General features: G+C 44.9%; 6 protein-coding genes across 6 annotated transcripts; 4 read left to right on the forward strand and 2 right to left on the reverse strand.

The window, feature by feature from the left end:
* Positions 1 to 260: 260 nt before the first annotated feature.
* On the reverse strand, positions 261 to 818 carry AOL_s00193g45 (uncharacterized protein; the record flags this gene model as incomplete). Its single annotated transcript, XM_011128656.1, has 4 exons — positions 261 to 300; positions 391 to 522; positions 602 to 614; positions 689 to 818. 4 exons carry the CDS (start codon positions 816 to 818, stop codon positions 261 to 263), a joined length of 315 nt encoding a protein of 104 aa, XP_011126958.1.
* Positions 819 to 3,588: 2,770 nt separating this feature from the next.
* AOL_s00193g46 (uncharacterized protein) lies at positions 3,589 to 4,731 on the forward strand (the record flags this gene model as incomplete). Its single annotated transcript, XM_011128657.1, has 5 exons — positions 3,589 to 3,649; positions 3,786 to 4,092; positions 4,175 to 4,416; positions 4,479 to 4,549; positions 4,621 to 4,731. The coding sequence occupies 5 exons, from the start codon at positions 3,589 to 3,591 to the stop codon at positions 4,729 to 4,731; spliced, it is 792 nt and encodes a 263-aa protein (XP_011126959.1).
* Positions 4,732 to 10,857: 6,126 nt separating this feature from the next.
* On the forward strand, positions 10,858 to 11,534 carry AOL_s00193g47 (uncharacterized protein; the record flags this gene model as incomplete). The annotated part of the gene is made up of 3 exons (XM_011128658.1): positions 10,858 to 10,882; positions 10,953 to 11,341; positions 11,406 to 11,534. 3 exons carry the CDS (start codon positions 10,858 to 10,860, stop codon positions 11,532 to 11,534), a joined length of 543 nt encoding a protein of 180 aa, XP_011126960.1.
* Positions 11,535 to 12,725: 1,191 nt separating this feature from the next.
* Positions 12,726 to 14,687, forward strand: AOL_s00193g48 (uncharacterized protein; the record flags this gene model as incomplete). The annotated part of the gene is made up of 14 exons (XM_011128659.1): positions 12,726 to 12,770; positions 12,828 to 12,867; positions 12,928 to 12,983; positions 13,036 to 13,089; positions 13,151 to 13,324; positions 13,395 to 13,466; positions 13,527 to 13,550; positions 13,619 to 13,659; positions 13,714 to 13,999; positions 14,058 to 14,113; positions 14,185 to 14,195; positions 14,352 to 14,395; positions 14,493 to 14,525; positions 14,592 to 14,687. The coding sequence occupies 14 exons, from the start codon at positions 12,726 to 12,728 to the stop codon at positions 14,685 to 14,687; spliced, it is 1,032 nt and encodes a 343-aa protein (XP_011126961.1).
* A 1,422-nt stretch (positions 14,688 to 16,109) lies between these two features.
* AOL_s00193g49 (uncharacterized protein) lies at positions 16,110 to 17,469 on the forward strand (the record flags this gene model as incomplete). Its single annotated transcript, XM_011128660.1, has 3 exons — positions 16,110 to 16,740; positions 16,812 to 17,126; positions 17,204 to 17,469. The coding sequence occupies 3 exons, from the start codon at positions 16,110 to 16,112 to the stop codon at positions 17,467 to 17,469; spliced, it is 1,212 nt and encodes a 403-aa protein (XP_011126962.1).
* A 668-nt stretch (positions 17,470 to 18,137) lies between these two features.
* On the reverse strand, positions 18,138 to 19,167 carry AOL_s00193g50 (uncharacterized protein; the record flags this gene model as incomplete). The annotated part of the gene is made up of 2 exons (XM_011128661.1): positions 18,138 to 18,694; positions 18,807 to 19,167. 2 exons carry the CDS (start codon positions 19,165 to 19,167, stop codon positions 18,138 to 18,140), a joined length of 918 nt encoding a protein of 305 aa, XP_011126963.1.
* Positions 19,168 to 19,348: the final 181 nt, after the last annotated feature.

Genomic DNA, 19,348 nt, shown 5'->3' on the forward strand with positions numbered 1-19,348 from the left:
GTGCACCGGTGAAGTAAATAAGCAATTAAAGCGGGATATATTTGCGGATTCCATGAACAACATCCTACGAGGGGAGAATGATTTGTCCCTCCTTCCCTTTAGTTGACATCCCTCCTGAATATGCACAATCGAACAATTGAAAGTTATGATTTTCATTTTCACACATAAAAGAATGATTCATCATGCTAGCGAAAACGGGTCCCAACTGCATCTTGTTTGGGTCAAAATGCATTTTAATGCCGATTCTTCGGAAGAGGAGTCTAATTGTGCTCGCCACCGGCATGCTTCTCCAATTCCTTGCTAAATTTTCGGATCCGAGTGATAAAAATCAGCAACAAATCTCGGCGCCTAGGATGTGATAACCCGAGAAGGTTAGAATGAGAAACTCACATATCTTCCTCAAGGTCGTCTAGGTGCTTCCTCTGGGCGGCTAATTTTTCTCTGAGCTTTGAGAGTCTTTCCTTCTCACGCTGTTTGATGAAAAAGTCCTCCTGGGCCTTCTCACGGCGTGTGAAGGAGTCTCTTTAATAATATGATGACTGGTTAGATATCGGAAATAACCAATTCTTTCTTCCGAGAGAAACAAAAAGATGAGACTTACCCAGCTTGCTCTCCTATCAATTGGAAATATTATCATTAGCGACCGACCATAAAAGGTTGAATAGTAATCCGAAACCAAGGTACCTACCTCCGTATCGGATGCCACCGGTATCTCCCGCGCTGTATCCTCTGTTCATGATGAGAGAAGCCGAGGGGCGGAAAGCGGTAACTCGTGGGAGTCTGACGACGGTCCTAGTGAGAACGGTTCGTAGAGTCATTTTGGATAGTTGTTTGCGGGGTCTGAATTGATTGAAAGATGATTGGAGAGATATTCGGGGTTTTATATATAAAAAAGCGTGTGGTGGACTAAACTGTGTGGTAGTGTGTTTGTACCGGACGTCCGAAGGGAAAGCTGTAAACAAGACGTCAGAAGGTTTTTTGCATGTTTAGCCACAGAGAGTGGGGCAACACAAAGCAAAAGCCGTCTGCATGGTGGGATGATAACGCCACTTTTGACCACCGTCACATCCACTCGCCGTCGGTGTCCGGCCTTGCAGCGTCAGCTACATACTAATTAGGTGGTCTCACGTGGTTCGCCGGTAACCATTCACAGAGGATATTACAAGGTATATCAAATGCTACTATGTTACTATGCAAGTCAGTACCGAAGTGCTCCCTTATATTTCTAGGGTTTTATCTGTTCAACTGGAAAAACAAGGGAGGACGGCTTATATTAAGGCCAAAAAAAATAAAAATAAAATAGAAGGCAGGTAGGCACTTACCTCATAAAGCCCTTTAGAGTCGTGTCATGTCCTAACATTAGGTGCTTAGGGTATATAAAATAATAATCAGGACATCGTACGGAGGAACCAATCAGAGGCTGGGTAATAAGTACGATGACGAAAGTTCATGTCCCCATTGCCAAGTTACATATCAAAAACTATCTTAAGGAATCAACATATAGGCCTATATGAGCTGGAGAAGCTAGAGAAGATCGTGATATCAACTTAATGATGTAGAGCTAGACGGAGGCGTAGGCGCGCATACACATGATACACATACGAGGCTGTTGTTTACGCTATAAGGATCCATCTCGAGACCTCCATGGTCATTTTACCCTCCAGGTGGTAGTACGTACCTAAAGAAGGAGGCAAGTACCTAAGTAAGTACTTAGGTACTGTCCTCAACATCAATGCCAAATTCACAATAAAAATCAATTATAACCACCCAAGGGGGGACTAGGTAGGTACTTAAACACGTGCACGGGTTGATGGATCCGTGCATTCATAGAAAGATACTCAGGTGCCAGGTAGGCTAGTTATTGTCCTGCTTCTCTGTATGGCAGCGGTTACATAGTAGGAAGATTATCTCAAACTGGATATCGGTTACACGACATATATCACATCGAACGCAAGAATCATGGTATATCTATAGGCCCAAGGGTGTACTTGGGTGTCTGGGCCCATGGGGTACCTTTAGCAAGCCCTGAAACACGGCGGGGGTCTAGATACTTGAATAAAGTACAGGAGTTAACTTGTATGGTTTCGAGTTTGTATAAGGCTTGAATTTTGTGTAATGACGATACTGTCACTCAAGTGGTGTTTATTTTATAACCAGGAGTACCTAGGGGTTACTAAGTAAGTACTTATTTAAGGAGTACATATTGCATCCCCCACTTTGTATTGTGCCGCCCCGCCTGGCCCTGCCTGAGTGTTGTTAGCTTGCCTGCCTGCCACGCTCCCTCTCCTTCTTTTCTTCCCCCTTCCCTCTCATACCAGCCAGCAGCCAGAACACCATCACTTCACCTCACTGCAACAAGTACACAACTACTTAAGTAAGTACCTCCTATTACTAAGTAAGTAGTACTTATTCCTTATCAATAGGTAAGGCCGTACTCCTTACACTATAGTAACCACTTAACCCAAATACTTAACTTTATCTACCACCTCCTAACAACCCAAACTATACTACTTCCTACTTCCTACCTACTTACCTACCCTACCTCTTACCTCCTCCTCTTCCTCCTTTCTTCCTCTCACTCTCTAATATCTCTTAGAAACCCTGTCTTCTTCTGATATTCAATAGCTTCTTCAGGTAACTAAACCCACAGTTTATCCTCTATATACTTTTTTCCCTTTCTATCCTTCTTTTCTCTCCTTCATAATTTTCCCAGTTCCCTAGCGCTGCTCCGCTTTTCCGCTGTGTAAATCGCCCTTTCTTGGTACAGCCCAGCGGACCAAAGCCAAAATCCCAATCTAAATCCCCATCCTCTCTCAAACTTCTACCTTTCCCTCTCCTCCCTCCCAACAATCGCCATCGCTAACCGCATTCATTCTCCTTCAAATATTGTCCAGTAAACTAAGCCGACCATCCCAACTACTTTTCATATCCACGAACAAGCTTCCCTCAAATCAATTTAAAGGTGAGAGTCTGCCTGGTTACATCATTTTACACGAGCGAGCCAACTCAAGCGAGGGTCGTCGAGTTTTTCCCTGCTCTGCTGCTACCCCTCCTTTCTGCTCGTCTCTTCGCCCTCATCCTTAAAAAAAAAAGAAGAAGAAAAGACAAGAAGCAACCAGAAACAACGCCAAATACGAGCAAATATACATCTTCTCTCGTCGAAATTAGGTATTTCACGGCTGAATATCGAGTTGTTTGTCCCTTCGGAGGATTTGTTGGTGTCTACCAAGGCTCGCGACACGAGGTAGCTCAAAGCTTCTATCGATACCGATGCTCGTTTAGTCATTTCCCCATCATTTCAACTTCCTGGCCGCCGTTGTCTCTGTACTCTGGCTATACCTTTTGCTAAATTGGGTCTTGGGGAGCTCCAAAGGCGCGAATCTCGTACATATCGTCCGATGAGACCCCCTACGGCTCCCCCGGGACAGCTGGTCGGCCATGGCAGGATTCTTGCATGCTTTATTCATCACATCAACACATACGCCCGAGGCGATATATTTTATAATTTACGGGGGGCATGGCTAATTCAGACCGTTTTCTTGATCTAGAAACCCCCTTTCCATTAAATTTCCTACCGAATAATCAAAAATGGGTCACGAAGACGCTGTTTATTTGGCCAAGCTTGCGGAGCAAGCCGAGCGCTATGAAGGTATTTCATTCCATCCCAATTGATTTCGATTGAATCTGTACTCGTATGAGCAACCGAGGCACGGAAGATGGCAGATTATACGTGTGTGTGTATATATATATAAACCGAGTTCAACCGCACTGACCCCGTCATCTAGAGATGGTTGAGAACATGAAGACTGTCGCTTCCTCCAATACCGAGTTGACCGTCGAAGAGCGAAATCTTCTCTCCGTTGCTTACAAGAACGTCATTGGCGCCCGCCGAGCCTCGTGGAGAATCGTCACCTCCATTGAACAAAAAGAAGACTCGAAGGGCAACGAGGCTCAAGTTAAACTCATTAAGGAGTATCGTGTCAAGATCGAGGCTGAACTTGCCAAGATTTGTGAGGATATCTTGGAGGTCCTCGACAAGCACCTCATTCCTAGTGCCCAGAGCGGTGAGAGCAAGGTCTTTTATCACAAGATGTATGTCCTCTTTTTTTTTCTTTCCTTTCTTCTTGAAGGCGATTTTTATCGATCGATTTCTCTAACCATGCCGACTTGACAGGAAGGGTGACTACCATCGTTACCTCGCCGAGTTTGCCCTTGGTGACAAGCGCAAGGAGTCTGCCGATAAGTCTCTCGAGGCTTACAAGAATGCTACTGAGGTTGCCCAGAGCGATTTGGCTCCAACTCACCCAATCCGACTCGGTCTTGCCCTGAACTTCTCTGTCTTCTATTACGAGATCCTGAACTCCCCGGATCAAGCTTGCCATCTTGCGAAGCAGGCCTTTGATGATGCTATTGCGGGTGCGTATTTCATCTACCCGTTCGATCTCCCGACAATAACTAACCCAGCATATCAATAATAGAACTTGACACCCTTAGTGAGGAGAGCTACAAGGATTCCACATTGATCATGCAGCTTCTCCGTGATAATCTGGTAAGATATAATCCTTATCTCAGGCAACCGGAACATTTTGTTATCAGAACCTAACTCGTCATTTGAAACAGACCCTCTGGACCTCTTCCGAAGCAGAAGCCGAACAGGCCCCCGCCGACGGAAAGGAAACAACGATGGCCGATGCCCCACCGGCCGAGACGGAGACCGCTGGCAAGGATTAGAAGGGAAATATAATACTTTTTGTTTGGTCATAGAGAGACACCTCGATAGCATTAAGTTCGTCGAACTAGCTTGTTCACATTGGTTTCCCGAACAATGAAAATGGCGAAAGACCAAAAAATAAAATATTACACCAGTCTTCAAACGGGAACCAAAGGTCGACAAGTAAGAACTTGAGGACTATGGAAGTGCTTTTATCGTATATTCTTCCTGTCGAACAGCTTTTTTTTTTTTTTTTCCCTTTTGTCTCCACTCGATTTTTATAGCTCCCCTAGCAACCGGAATTGATACTTGTTTCCTCAAGTTCTTATTTTCTACTTTTCTACTAGTAACCCTGCTTTTACTCCTAGCTTCTGCCGAAGGTCCTCATCAGTTTTTCACCCTTTATGCAATGCGGCTTATAAAGTGAGAAATCAATTCTTAACTTCAAGAAGTTATACAGATATCCAGAAGGAGAAAAAAATGAGTTAATAAAAATAAAGGTGAAAAAGACATTGGGTTCAGCGCTCCTGAAACATCAGTCGCGTGCCGAAGCGTTATAATATATACAGGACTAGAACCACAATACGTGTATGGATACCTATACATACCAGCAGAAACTCTCTGCAACTTTTAACTTTATATCGATCAGCTTAGGATGCAATTTGAGTCGTAGTCAATTAGTGGGAGTTTCAACGTGGTTAAAAGGATGATCGTAGAATTTATATAGTCAGTGGCGGGTAACATGCTACTTAATATTAACAAATGGTTCCGCTCAACCCTTTAAAGGGACAACCAAAATCGATTGGCATAAGCTATAAAGACCAGATCAGATATGCTTACCTAGTATACCTCCACCTTGCATGCAGTATATACGTATTATATTAGCACTTTTTTATCTGGTCTATATCTGAGCATATTACAGGTACGTATGGAACATTCCTGAACTAGGCTCAGTAAAATTCCGGGCCCTTCATGAAGGAATTAAACAATCTTTGGCGGCCGAAAGTACTAACGGTACTAGGTAGATCGCAACCTAAGATCTATTTTATATAAAAGGTTGCAAGCCCCCAGTTTGCCCAGAAGCTTAAGCTCGCAGGTAAGCACCCTCCTATGTGCCTAAAAGATACTTGCAGAATGTAAGCACATACATACCTAAGTACCTACATACATCCACCGTGTGCATGGCAAAAAGACCCCGCCTTTGAACTACCTATGAAGCCTCAAGGTCTTTCTCTAAGCTTCCTGTGAGCTGTGGCTTTCCATTTACAACACCTAGCCTCAGCCTAGCAGTTACCTACACACGTCGTTCAACAAGTATCAGCATCTACCCCACTTGGCAAACTGACCAGCTGCCAGCGAATATATCTAATTCAAAGCCCCAAGGAAGTCGGGCAACTTGTCCGGAATGACTAGGTCAGAAGCAGCTATTCAACTATCTCATAGATCTGTAACGAGTATGGCCAGGGCTTTACCCTTCATGATCGAGCCCGCTCAGATCTCCTTTCTTAACCCCAGCCCCGAATAGAGTCGGACCATTGTGGTGAAATTCGGCACAACTCGCCTGATTTTGATATCTAACCTTAAAACCCACCAGCTGCATGCAGCTTTCGACATGGTTTCGCTATTCCTTTCTCTCTCTCATAAATATAAAGGTACTACTGACTTATATATAGAATAATAAGAATAAATAATTTTTTTTAAAAAAAAAAAAAAAAGGCAGAAAACAAAGGGAACTACTAGGGCAATTCGCGGTTGGATTATTAGTTAGGTTGTCGCGGAATCGAATCTGAAATGACTACAACCACTAAGCTACGGCCACCACGACCACCACGACCACTCCACACCTCTCCGCACATAACAGCTTGTGTCACGAGAATTAGGCAATCCCATTGAAGCCTGCATCTTATCAGTCGGAGGCGAAGGGAACAGTAACCTGGAGTTCAAAGTCGTTGTTAGCTGGGGACTGGACAGGTCGAACAAGGGTAAGCGACGACTGCACGATGTGTTTTTTGATATCGATAGAAAAAAAGAAACGGCAGGCGAGGGGTAAAAAATAGTAAGTTTTCTTCTCTATTAGCTGTTCGAGTTCAGACGAAAGGTGCCGATGGTATGCATCTACTAATGCACATTACAGACTTCCTGTGCCTTTTGGTGGATACTTGGTTATGATGTTTTCTTTTCTTTCCTTATTTTGATTGACGAGGTTAAATGCTGGTCTCAAGGGGTGGGTTTTGGTTCTCCATTGGAGACTGGATTCAAAGAATAATCATGTGCTCTTTCCTCTGGCGCTTGAGACTGCATGCTGACCAGTACTGGCCGGCCTGATGCGAACGAGCTCAAGTCTGCAGGTTGATTGCAATTTGTTCAAAATCTTGCGTAGGAACGGACACATAGCAAATGTAGCTACCGGTTGATGTAGAATTCAAGCACAAGGGGGGGTTCGGGATTGCAATTGAGAGGGCTGAAGGTAAACGTCCCGGGCTTGTCGTAGGCTGGCTCCGGCCCTTTGGCCCCTGTTCCTTTCGTTTTGCTCAGGCGCTTGTTCATATGCAGCTGCACGACTACTCTTGCCATGACCCGCTTTTTGCAGGATGAGATTTGAGTTGATCCGAGATGCCCACAGACGTATGTATGTAAGTACATTACTGAGGGCTGCTATTAGCGGAAACCGTTTTCGACAGGAAGAGCTCGCATGGGCGTCTTCGCGAACGAGGTCCTCCGCTGGGTCTTTTCCCCTCCCTCGGTCGATATATTTTCTTTTCTTGACAATCTCTCCCAAACGCTTTAACCGAGAAGGGAATGACAAGATAGGTCGGGATTGAACCGACAACCTTTTCTTCGTTTCTTTCCTTCCATGCTTCTTCGTCTTGTTCTTCTTTTTGTTGTTCCTATTATTATTCTTCTCCTTCTTCTTCTTCTTCTTTTTTTTTTTTTGGATGTTGCCGCTACAGCCTCATGGCTAAACACCCTATCCTTCCCATGGCCCAGCGCGTTGCATACGCTGGGAAAGGGCTGGGGTTGTCAATAGTAAGACACAAATATATAAGCGGTTCAACGATATATATATCTCACATCAATTGCATGAGAAGTTGGGTCAACATCATTCGTCTTTTTTTCTTCTTGAATATAAAATTATCTATGGAAAAGAAATTGGAAGCAGGATGACGATGTCCCAGATCACACTCGAGTTCAAAACGGATAGATTGGTTCGGTAATGATGGGCTCTTCTCTTTCAAGACCTTTTTTCTTTTCTTCTTGGACCTTGCCAATTGTCGCTAGTCCAAATATCACGGCCAGGTTATATTAAAGGCACATGATGGTTTTGCAGGCCAGGTTAAGCATAATGTCGATGAGGAGCGGGGGCCACTATTACCATGGCCCATGCAAGCACCTACTTTGGCTGTATGGTTCGTGTCCTGTCCCTCGTCCATCTTGCCAGCAGTGATTTGTCTTGCTGTTCAGGACCCAGAGAGAATGGGGGGCACCACCCCGATGTGAACATTGTTTCCTTTACATATCTGAACATTTACGGGATTTCTGACAGCCCCCCATTGCCTCATAGCTGGGCATGTATTGTAGGCATTGCCCCTCTCTTGAACAAGGGAGTGAGTGGGAAACGGACACGATGTGAGCAAGCAGTTCCTGCACGAACGGAATAAAAAGATATGCTAGTACCTCTGTACATAGTCGATGTATGTCATGTATGTATGTACGTATGTACGTATGTGTACAAGACAGGCCATCCAGATCGTTTTTTTGAAAAAAACAAAGAGAGAGAGAGACTGGTTCCTTTTGGCATGTCGTATTTGGAAGGGTACCGTGTCGTTCCTAGGCAGGTTTAAGAGCAAGATTTCCAGACAAGGAAAAGCGGGACACTTCGAACGTATTGTTTTCGAAAGAAGATAGATGATATGACATGCACAGTTTCGAACGAGGTTCATAATAACGTGTCCACCAGATACTTTTTTCTCTCCTGTCCACGTTTTTTAAGTAACTTTTTTTGTTTTGTTTTTTTTCCCTTTTCCTTTTTGCCTCTTGAGAATTTTAGCTTTTTTGTTTAAATCAACGTGCTCCAAAATTTTTCGGGAAGTTGGTTCGTTCGAATAAAAAAAAAATCGGCCTAGTGGCTAGGGGACAGGAAAAAAAGGTGCTAAAAGGGTTGTCTGTCGCACCCGGGTTAAACTCTCTTTCTTCTCTTTCTCTTCTTTTATTCCGTTGGGTATCCGATCGAATAGGCACGGGTTTCTTTCCTTATTCTCTTTTTTCTTTTCTCTCTTCCCTTCCTTTCGAGTGTTCGGGAGCGGGTTGGTAGTTGAAGCTGAGCTGTTGAAGTCGTCGAAGCCGTCGAAGCCGTCGTTGAAGTCGAAGTCTAGTTGAAAGAAGAAGAGGTAGTCGTGGTGTTATTCGAGGGAAAGCCGGAATCGAAAGAGTGGCAGCGAATATTGCTTGGGAAGAGCAGGTTTCTTGAAGTTCACTACGGTCATCGTTGCATGACCAATTGCAACGTCGTCGTCGCAGTCGGTACCAGAATTGCATCGCTTCGAGGTACGTTTCGAGACATTCCGGCTCCCGGCTGGCTCCCGCCATTCCACAACAGAGGATCTGTCCCCCTTGGGTTGTTTCAACGTTTTGCTTGGAGCTCGAATCTCGTATAAAAACGGTACCTGCAGAAAGGATGACGATTTAATACGACCTGGTGTGATGCTCGGTCTTCCTTCCTTCCTTCCTTTCTTTCTTTCTTTATATGTATAAAAAAAAAAGAAGCAGACAATTAGCAAGTATAGAAGAAGAGGAGGCGGGCTGGTTCGACATTCGATTCGGTCTGCTTTATAACTCTTCATAACTTGTGAGAGCCGTGCACCAAACCGCTGAATAATCACTAGCAGACCGAAAGGCTAGCAGATTGGCCCGTTGGAGGACCTATTATCAAGCATTATCACATAATCATCGCCATTGGCTTCGTTGCTTTGTCGGTGGCTTTGTTTGTTCCATCTGACCGTGGTAATCTGAAAGTTTTGTCTGTTGTTCTTCATTCTCTTTTACCGTATTACGTCGCTGGCTTCGTTGCGAGAAATTTATATTCACATCCTGGCCACAAAACAACCCTCTCTCTCTCTCCTGCTTCGATCCCATCTTATCTTCCCTAACACCTTTTCCCTGAAACCACAGTACCCATCCATTATCAGCACTTCCTGGGCCTGCGGAAATACTGCCTATAACGTTACTAGCAGTATATACATCCCACTTGTTACCTGTTCGTCGTCGTCTTCTTGTCCTCCAGCTTGTTTGCCGGGCTATAGCCACGTTATTAACGGACTCATATGGATAATTTAGGTGCATCCTTTTGCTCGCCGATCAGGTCTTTTAGTAAGTACCTCCTCTAAAGCCCATCGATCCGAGTCCACTAGCTTGATTTCACAACCTGTTTGGGACGCTATGCTAGTTCCTCTGTAGACTAGATGCTCGTTACATGCACCAACTTCAAGCTACATCGGATGGGAGATGTCGAACAATTTTTGGTTTCAAGATCTAACGCCTTTAGTCTCTCCAAGACGCCTCTCTCCAGTGGTCCTTGTCAGGGATTATATTACCAACGATTCCTTATTGCATTACCAAACCGACAATATGACGTCCCTATCGCGAAAAGCATGCTACAAGTGAGCCTAGGACCATCCGTCTTTCTCGTTCGATCTATTCCTCGATTATCATGCGTCTCTTTGCCATGTGTAATCTGGTCAGATCAAGTTACGCCAAAGTATGAGGGGGTAGCTGAATTCTGATGTTGAGTGTCGTGTCGTAGATGCGGGTCTATTGGGCATTTTGCTGAAGTAAGTCGCCGGTGCATCTTATTCCCATCACTCGATGGGTTAACGTCGATAGTCCGCCTTGTTAACTCCTCCTTTTCCTTAGGTCTGCTCCTCTGCAGAGAGACTCTGCTATAACTGTGAGTACAATCCTCAAGAGTTTCCAGCTTGTTCTATCATAGTTGCTGATTATTTATTTCTACTTCTTTTTTTTTGAAACTTTTTAAGGCAAGCAACCGGGTACCTAGACATATCCAACTAACCAATCTCACAACACCGGACTAACTTAATTATTCAGGACACGAGTCTAACGCTTGTCCGCATCCAAGAACTACTGAGAGTATGGCCCCAGCTATTCGTCAAACTAGTCAAGTTTCTAGGCTGGCCAAAATATAGGAGGATAGATACCATAAATACTAACGTTATCTCCTTCACAGCCAAGCAGTGCTACCATTGCCAGGGACTCGGTCACGTTCAGGCGGACTGCCCAACCCTTCGTATCAACGGCGGGGCTACCAGCGGTCGATGCTACTCGTGCGGCCAGCCTGGCCATCTCGCCCGTAACTGTCCCGGAAACCAAAGGTTCCAGGGTGGTGGGTTCAATGGACGCAACAACATGCGAGGATACGCATCCGCACCAAGGCCAGCGACTTGCTACAAGTGTGGTGGGCCGAATCATTATGCTCGAGACTGCCAGGCTCAAGCTATGAAGTGTTATGCCTGTGGAAAGTTGGGCCACATCAGCCGAGATTGTACTGCTCCTAATGGCGGACCATTGAATACTGCTGGGAAAACTTGCTATCGTTGCGGTGAAGCCGGACACATCGTAAGTAAACCTGACGAGAATCAAACATAAATTAGGTGCTATTCTCACCTCCTACCTTCTCCAGAGCCGGGACTGTCCCCAGAATGCGACTACTAGCAACGACAACGCCGGTACCACTGCCACTGCCACCACCGCTACCACCAACGCCACGGACGCAACCCCAACCCCAGTTGCTCCAGCTCAAACTACTTAGCGTCGCTGACCAGTAGGTTAGAGCGATGAGATAGTTTTGTGATTTAGTTGCACATCGATAGCATTGTTCTTATAGTCCTTGTCAACTGGACTTTCCCTAGCTGCATTTGTTGCACTGGCTCTTTGATCCAGTTTCGACGGTTCATTATCAATTGTCTCTATACGAATAAACGCCATTAACTTAACGACCCCTCTCCATGGCCTTTTTCCTTGCTACTTTACTTAGATACAACACTGCCCCCTCAACCTTCAGAATTTATTGTTCCTACCAATTTCTTTTAGTTCCTTAGTTTAACGACGTACCCCCGTCTTTGACCTCCCGACGATCGAGCTGCGTTCTCCTTCGGTACGTTTCTTATTCCAGAATACTTGCCCTTTATCAAAAAGTATTCTAGTTCAAGAACCAAGGGCTTTCTGTAATATTGTTTCCTCTCAACAGTTACTACAAAGACCTTATGCTTCGATGGACTAGGCCCATCATGTTTTGTTCTTTCCTTTTCTATGCTCCCTAGATCAAATTGGTAACAGGGCCGGATATACCCTAAACAAATCACGAACAAAAATAGTGAATTTCAGAACTATAATGAGACGGGTCCCTATGGAACTAAATCCCTGCTGTGAATACGTAGAAAGCCAAACGAACCTACCCCAAGAACTAGATTACTTCTCCATAGAGAGTATTCAAATATTAAACTCTCCGGAAGGCCTAGCGCGAGCCTAAGATTCAATGATTTATATTAGTACTTAGATAGCTAAGTACATGTTATTGAATCAAGCCAGTTTCGCAACCCAGCTTTGTGACAGGCCTCGTAACTACGCCTGGTAAGCGGCTGCAGTCAGGTCATAGAAAACAACACAAAACCTTGTTGTGAAATAGACATGGACATGGGAAATAATAAAACCTCCCGAATATTATTCGAGGTTCGATCGATTGATTGATTCGACTCCCTAACGTTTATACCTTCGTCACATTCACCTTTTAATTATTATTCTTCCTGGACACTCCCGTACATATCTATACCGATATTCTAGGTATAAATCCGTCTTTCTGCGTTAAGTTCCAGATACCCGTGAGACTTTTACCCGGCCAGGCTGTTGACATGGTTTTGTTAACGTTAGGCTAGCATTGGTCTCTTGGCCAGCTGTGATTAGTACATACCTATCAAGCGGATAGATAGTGAAGAATTCCAGTATGCCGACATCAAATCATGGAGACGACGATTTCGATTCCGACGAGGTATGACCTGTATGACCCAGTCCTTGGATTATGATTGACTAACCAAGGAGGAAACAGGACTCTATGATCATCGACATCGACCAACTCCAGAACCATGGTTCGCACGGACTATGTGTCATTTGAAAACTGTAAATTTGTGCTAATATTATTGAGATAGGCATTGGAGCTGCAGATATTGCAAAACTCAGAGCCGCCGGCTACTGGACTGTCGCTGTACAGCTCTACACCCAGTTTCTAATCCCGATAAAAGCTAAACTTCTGCCAGTCTGTTCATTCCGCTATGAGAAAGACTCTTGGAAAGATCAAGGGTCTCAGTGAGGTACCGCTATCTCAAACTGGAAGGTATTGAGGCTTGTCCATACTAATATCTAAAACTACAGATTAAAGTCGACAAGATTAAGGACGCCGTTTCAAAAATAAACCCATCCGGATCAACTTTCGTTACTGCTTCTGAATATGGCCAACAACGTAAGCGTGTCATTCGTATCTCCACCGGCAGCAAAAATCTCGATGCCATCCTTGGAGGCGGCTTTACCACCATGAGTATTTCTGAGGTTCGGGCCTTTATCATACTACACAACCTCACTTACGGTTTCATAAAGCTAATATGTTTGTGTCACACAGGTTTTTGGGGAATTTCGCTGCGGGAAAACTCAGATGGGACACACGCTCTGCGTTACCTGCCAACTACCAAAGGTTAGGCGCTCTCCTATGTGGTGTGGCAGGGTGCATTTATGTTAATAAGGTGATCGTTAGGACATGGGCGGGGCAGCAGGAAAGGTAACGCTCCCAAATGGATTGACTTGGATACATTGCCCTGGGCTTGTGTAATGATGATTGGCTTTTAGGCTGCATACGTGGATACCGAGGGGACGTTTCGACCTGATAGGTAGGTGTTTTAAACAAATATTTTCCTTCTAGATGTTACTAACCTAATTGATAGAATCCGAGCAATTTCTGAACGGTTTGGGGTCGATGGTGACGCTTGTCTTGAAAATATTCTTTACGCTCGTGCAGTCAACAGCGAGGTCCAAATGGAGCTGATCCAAAAACTTGCGGAGCCGTTTGCCTCGGGTGAATACCGCCTTCTTGTCGTCGACTCCATAATGGCCTGTTTCCGCGTCGATTACAGTGGACGTGGCGAGCTCTCTGAGCGTCAGCAAAAGCTTGGGCAGATGTTAGCTCGTCTGACTACTATGGCAGAAGAGTTCAACATTGCAGTTTATATGGTAAATCAGTGAGACAACATGGCAGGGTGATTTTCAGGCATTAATAGGTGTTCTATAGACCAATCAGGTCCAGAGCGACCCAGGAGCCAGCGCACTGTTTGCAGGCGCAGACGGGTAAGTTTATATTACACTAATACCAATATGAATGGATGACACTTAATCTAACTCGAACGTTCATCGTGCAGACGCAAGCCAGGTGAGTTGGGTTTGAAATCTGTTTTCAGGCAACATTACTCGATAACAGATTAGGAACTGATTCTCTAAATTTTTGCCCGAAATAATAGTTGGCAAGTGCAACCCTGCATCCTGTCCAGAAATGGAACAGACCGGGCCATGACTAACAGGGCGATAGGTGGACATGTCCTGGCTCATGCCAGCGCTACCCGAGTTTTACTAGTATGTTGATGATAATTGAGAACGTTCACGTCGTAAACCCAATTTATATATACTATGATTTGGATTACTGATATTGGATGTTTAATTTATCTTATAGCGCAAAGGCCGCGGAGAAGAACGAGTCGCTAAGGTAGGCGTAGACGAAAGTGCTGGGATGGTGACCTGAATTATACTAATTAGGATATTTTTTGGACAGATTCAGGACAGTCCCGATTGTCCGGAACGCGAGGCAACATACATCATTAGTAACGGAGGAATCGCTGACCCTGAAGGGCCCTCAGCTAGATATTGATATCTATTGCGATTGTACTCATGTTTTCTTTGGTTCACGATAGATTCCCTCAAACTTCTAGCTTTCGTTGACTCCCTTGCACATGCGGTTAAGCATTTTTATTCACGTCTGAGCCGACAGCCTTTTTTCTTTTTCCACACATTTTTTTATTTAGGAGCGTTTAAATCGAGCTGTCCGATCTTATTGTATGGAGGGCAGAGGCCCTGCATGTTAGTTCGTGTACGGGCGTGGGCAGTCTGAGGCCGGGGTTTTTTGTGCCACCAATGCAACGGCAGAATCCTCTAGGTACCATGAGCTACACTTTAACACCAAGATCTGATCATGGATGAATTCGGACACGTGAGGTTGAATTAATACCTTTAACAAAGAGGCATTTTACTATTACATCGCGTCGCGCCAATCATGACGGCCTAGCCATTCAGGGTGCAGAATCGCAGTTCGTACTATGTAGTCATGGTGTCTTACGTACCTAGTTGCCACAGCTGGGTTGAAGAATCCTTCGGTTGTTCCCCCGAGCAGGGAAGCTGCATAAATTGAAGTGGACACCCGTCCGCCGAGAAAGGGTGTTTGACAGCACCGAAAACACATATTCGAACTACCAGTATTTAAGCACTTCAACTTATCAGGCAACATATAAACTTGAAGATTAATGAACATACAAGTAAACGTTAAAAGGGCGTTGGCAGGACCCGACCTGATCTGATCGCACGGCACAGCCTGAGCCCATTTGATATATATCGGATCCGCGGTCTTCCATATCCTTCCAAAGAGCCCTCATACTTCGAAATCCACCCGCCTCACACTAATACTTTAGCATGAACTGTGCCTCTTCCGCTTGGCCTGCCTTGTGACCCTCAACCTGTACCTGTCTGCTGGATTCAAGATCGATCTATAACCGGCCCCTCGTCGCTTACGGTTTAGCTCATCAGAGGTAGCTTGGTCGTTGTCAAAGAAAGGTCGTCATTTTCAAAGCGTAAGCTAGGATTTTTAAGACCCAACGAGAACGCCATCCTCTTCCCCATCCTTTGGTTTGTTCTCCCATATGCATGGTTTGTTGGTTGGTCTTGTGCTGGGATTCTCCAAATCTTGCCCGCCCATATTGAAAATGCAACAACTACTAACACCCAGTCATTCAAAGTAGCTCTAAGAGTCCTTCTGACGATACCCTTGGGTTCGCCACCAAAACAACATCCTGAGCCTTGGCCACTCTAAATAACTAACTGCCTGCTCTTTCGCTCCCATCTATCTGTAGTCCGTTCATCTGGCAGACATCGGATACATACATCAAGAGTTCTCCGACCCGCCCCCGCCGAAGGGGCACATCTTCTAGGGGGCTTGCTGATTCGATCAGCGGAAAAAAAAAAAAAGTCTAAAATAACGATGGAGGACCACATATCGATAAAACGCGAGATAAATGACGAAATGGCCATTGACTCTCCTCCTGCCTATTCGCACATGTCGCAGCAGTTTTTAAAACCGCCACACATGATGGGGGCCCCGTCATCGTCGCACCTGAAAGCCGATTTCTTCGCAGATATTGGAGGTATTCCTTTCACGGTGCATTTAAAACCCGTCGGGCAATATCTAGAAAATGACCCTATCGTGCCTCCCAAGAATCCAAAACCTCCGGCGAGAAATATCCCTCCGCCAACCTTCAGCTCTGTGCCTGCTTCGGTCATACAAGACCCAAAAGACCCTACGAGAGTGGTTGGAGAAAGAACTACAACGAGTTATGTCTCCGATTTATACGAATACATACAGGGTCACTGTCCTAATCACCCCGTTGAAAAATTTACGTTTGGCGAACCACATCAGCAGCAGTTCACCGTATCTCTCCAACTGAAAGGGTTCCCTATCCCGATTGAACCAGACTATGACCGGAAAGGAGATGATACAAAGGATACTCCAAAATTATTCCCTTCTAAAAAAGCTGCAAAGGAATTTGTTGCAAATATTGCGCTACAGAAGCTCAAGGAGATACCTGTTCAGCCAGAACATATCGTTGTTGGGCCTGGCAAGACAAAGGGAGAGAGCCCTATGGGCGAACTTAATAGTATGGCTACACTTTATTTGCGCTTTGGTTCCCATTACGCGTCACTTGCTAATACCTCACTTCGGTCACAGGGTACTGCTCCCAAAATGCGCTTCCTAGGCCCCATGTTCTAGACACAAGCAATAGCAAGCCGCCATATTTTTTTGGCTGTCAAATCACTATTGATATCAATGGTGAGAAGACATTCGGTAGTGGCACACCTCAGCATCAAAACAAAACGTCTGCTCGTAATAAGGCAGCCGAGGAAGCCCTGCAATGGATTGCAGACGAAAATCCGAAAATTATCAAGATGAAAGGGAAGTCCGGGAAGTCAGGCCGTGTCTTGGCCCCTGGGTCTGTGGTTCAAATAAACACAACTGATAAAACTATTGGAGAGATTGCTACTGGTAAGTGGCTCTTTGATTTTGCCCCCTAGGTTGAATTTTGCGTCATTTGCTAACCTTTTGCTTCTGGGTTTTTATAGAAGCATGTGCTCTCTTGGGGTTTAAAGCACCTCAGAGAAAATTGGAACCAGTAGAAGGGAAACCCGGGATGTACAATGTTTATGTTACTCTTGACCACGGTGACCAGGAAACCAACGTCGGCCCCTTAAAGAATATATTTGGGCAGAAAACTGCGAGTAAGGAAGCGATGAGGGTGACTTTTCTTACGGTTCAATATTTGGCTCAGAAACAGTATGGTATCAAGGTGGAGCTAATAGGCGACAGTGATTTTGAACTACGCGCTTGATCTACATCTTGATACCATCCTTTTTCTTTTCTAAATATTGTACCGTAGGAAAAGTCAGCCTCATCGCTCTCTTGCTGGACAGTCAGCTCTCGAATAAGGTGGCGTTTTAGGTGATTTCGGACTCGCTTTCATTGCATTGAACCCTGGCCTCTTCTGGTTCTTGCTACTCTCCTCGTCCCAGTGTACGATATGACATTTTTCTTCCTCCTCTTCCTTTTCTTCTTTCTTTTTTTGTGCCATTCTTCATGAAAGCATAGCAGGTAGGCGTCAAAAGAAATTCATATCGGAATACCCCTCCTTTCGAAAATTCGTTTTAAACTCTGTTATGTAAATAGCATTCTATTCTTTAGGTAGAACTGTCGTACTAGTCTGTCTTAGAGGTCACCATTTTGCAACCAGACCAGCTTTCGGAGGGATCCAGTCTCTATTTTTTTTTTATACATAAGCTTAAACAGGAAATCCAGAACCTTCTTGACACTAGGCCTTTTTCCTTTATCCCCTCCTCGGACCGGAACCCCTTCTCAATTCAATGATAAACCGATAAGCACGAATATATTAATAGATGTGAATTTTACAATCCAGCTCCACTGCCGTGGCCTGAACGGCGCCCCTAGACCGAGACTTTCCGGCTCCGGAGCTTGTGTGAATTTTGAAATTATAGGCCTAACTTAGTTGTCGACAACTATCCCTATTGGGTCGCCTCCTATTTCTTCTCCGAGGTCTTCTAAAACCCTGCTATAAACTCTAGCGACTTCGATTTCCCATTCACCCTCTTCCTTTTCCTCTTCCAGGATACGTTCTGTTCGATCGACCTCCTTCTTTGTTTGGTAACCATAGTTCCTTTGTAACCTCGAAGCCTCGCCCTCGGTTTTCTCATCAACTTCCATGTTTTCGCCAAAATTATCCTCATCCTCATCCTCATCCTCGTCCTCGTCTGGCTCCTCGTCCTCGTCTGGCTCCTCCTTAATCCTATCGCTCTCTCCAGTTTCACCAAAAAAATCATGCCCTTCCATTAATCGTACCACCATTGCCCTTGAAACTTTGACGATGCTGTTTAATCGTACCTTTTCTGTGATCGACATGCGGTAGTCTGATAACAACGTATGAAACGCTAAGTCAAGTTTATTGAAGAGACGGAATGTTGGTACAGGGCGTGGTGGGAATGGAGGGAGATAATCCAATAAACTCCCAGCAATTTGTAACAAATAAGGTGTTTGGAGGGAGGCTTTCAGATAATACCCGCAACGAATAAGTTACAACTCGTACATTGGATAATTCGATAAATCGAAGATATCGAAAATGTGGGGGGGATCCCTCTGGGTACGGGATTGACATACCTGTTCCACTGACCCATACCAACCCTATTAACTTCTCCAAGTCCTCGATAAGAGGTTCTACATCGCTATACCCCAATATGAGAGCTTCGCCACCAATCGTAGATATCCTACTATTTGCGGTAGCAGCTTCGGATTTTTCTTCATCAGTTGGGAACTTTTTGGTAAATTTCCGTGATATTTGTAGTAACGCATCATCAAGATAATTCCTTAATGCTGATTCACGTTTTGAACCAGATTTTAGGGGCGTGGAGCGCTGGGTTGGGAGCACGTTGGAACTACGAAATGCGGTTGAAGAATAGTTGGAGGGGGCGGGGGAGGGGAGGTAAGTCGATGGTGGGATGAAACCACCTTGTTGAGTCATTGCTATAGATTATCGAAACTTCAGGGAATTGTGAATCAAAGTATAACGGGGGGGTTAAAGACATGGAATATGATCTTGGCGGGTTGGGGATACGAAGTGTATTCGAAGCCCGAAGGATTCCGGTATACAAATGTACAGTATGCATCTCTCGTGAAGCTAGATTGTGTTGGTGTGTCGTTGT

This window comes from Orbilia oligospora, assembly GCF_000225545.1.
Source record: "Orbilia oligospora ATCC 24927 unplaced genomic scaffold scaffold00193, whole genome shotgun sequence".
Classification (NCBI taxonomy): Eukaryota; Fungi; Ascomycota; class Orbiliomycetes; order Orbiliales; family Orbiliaceae; genus Orbilia; species Orbilia oligospora.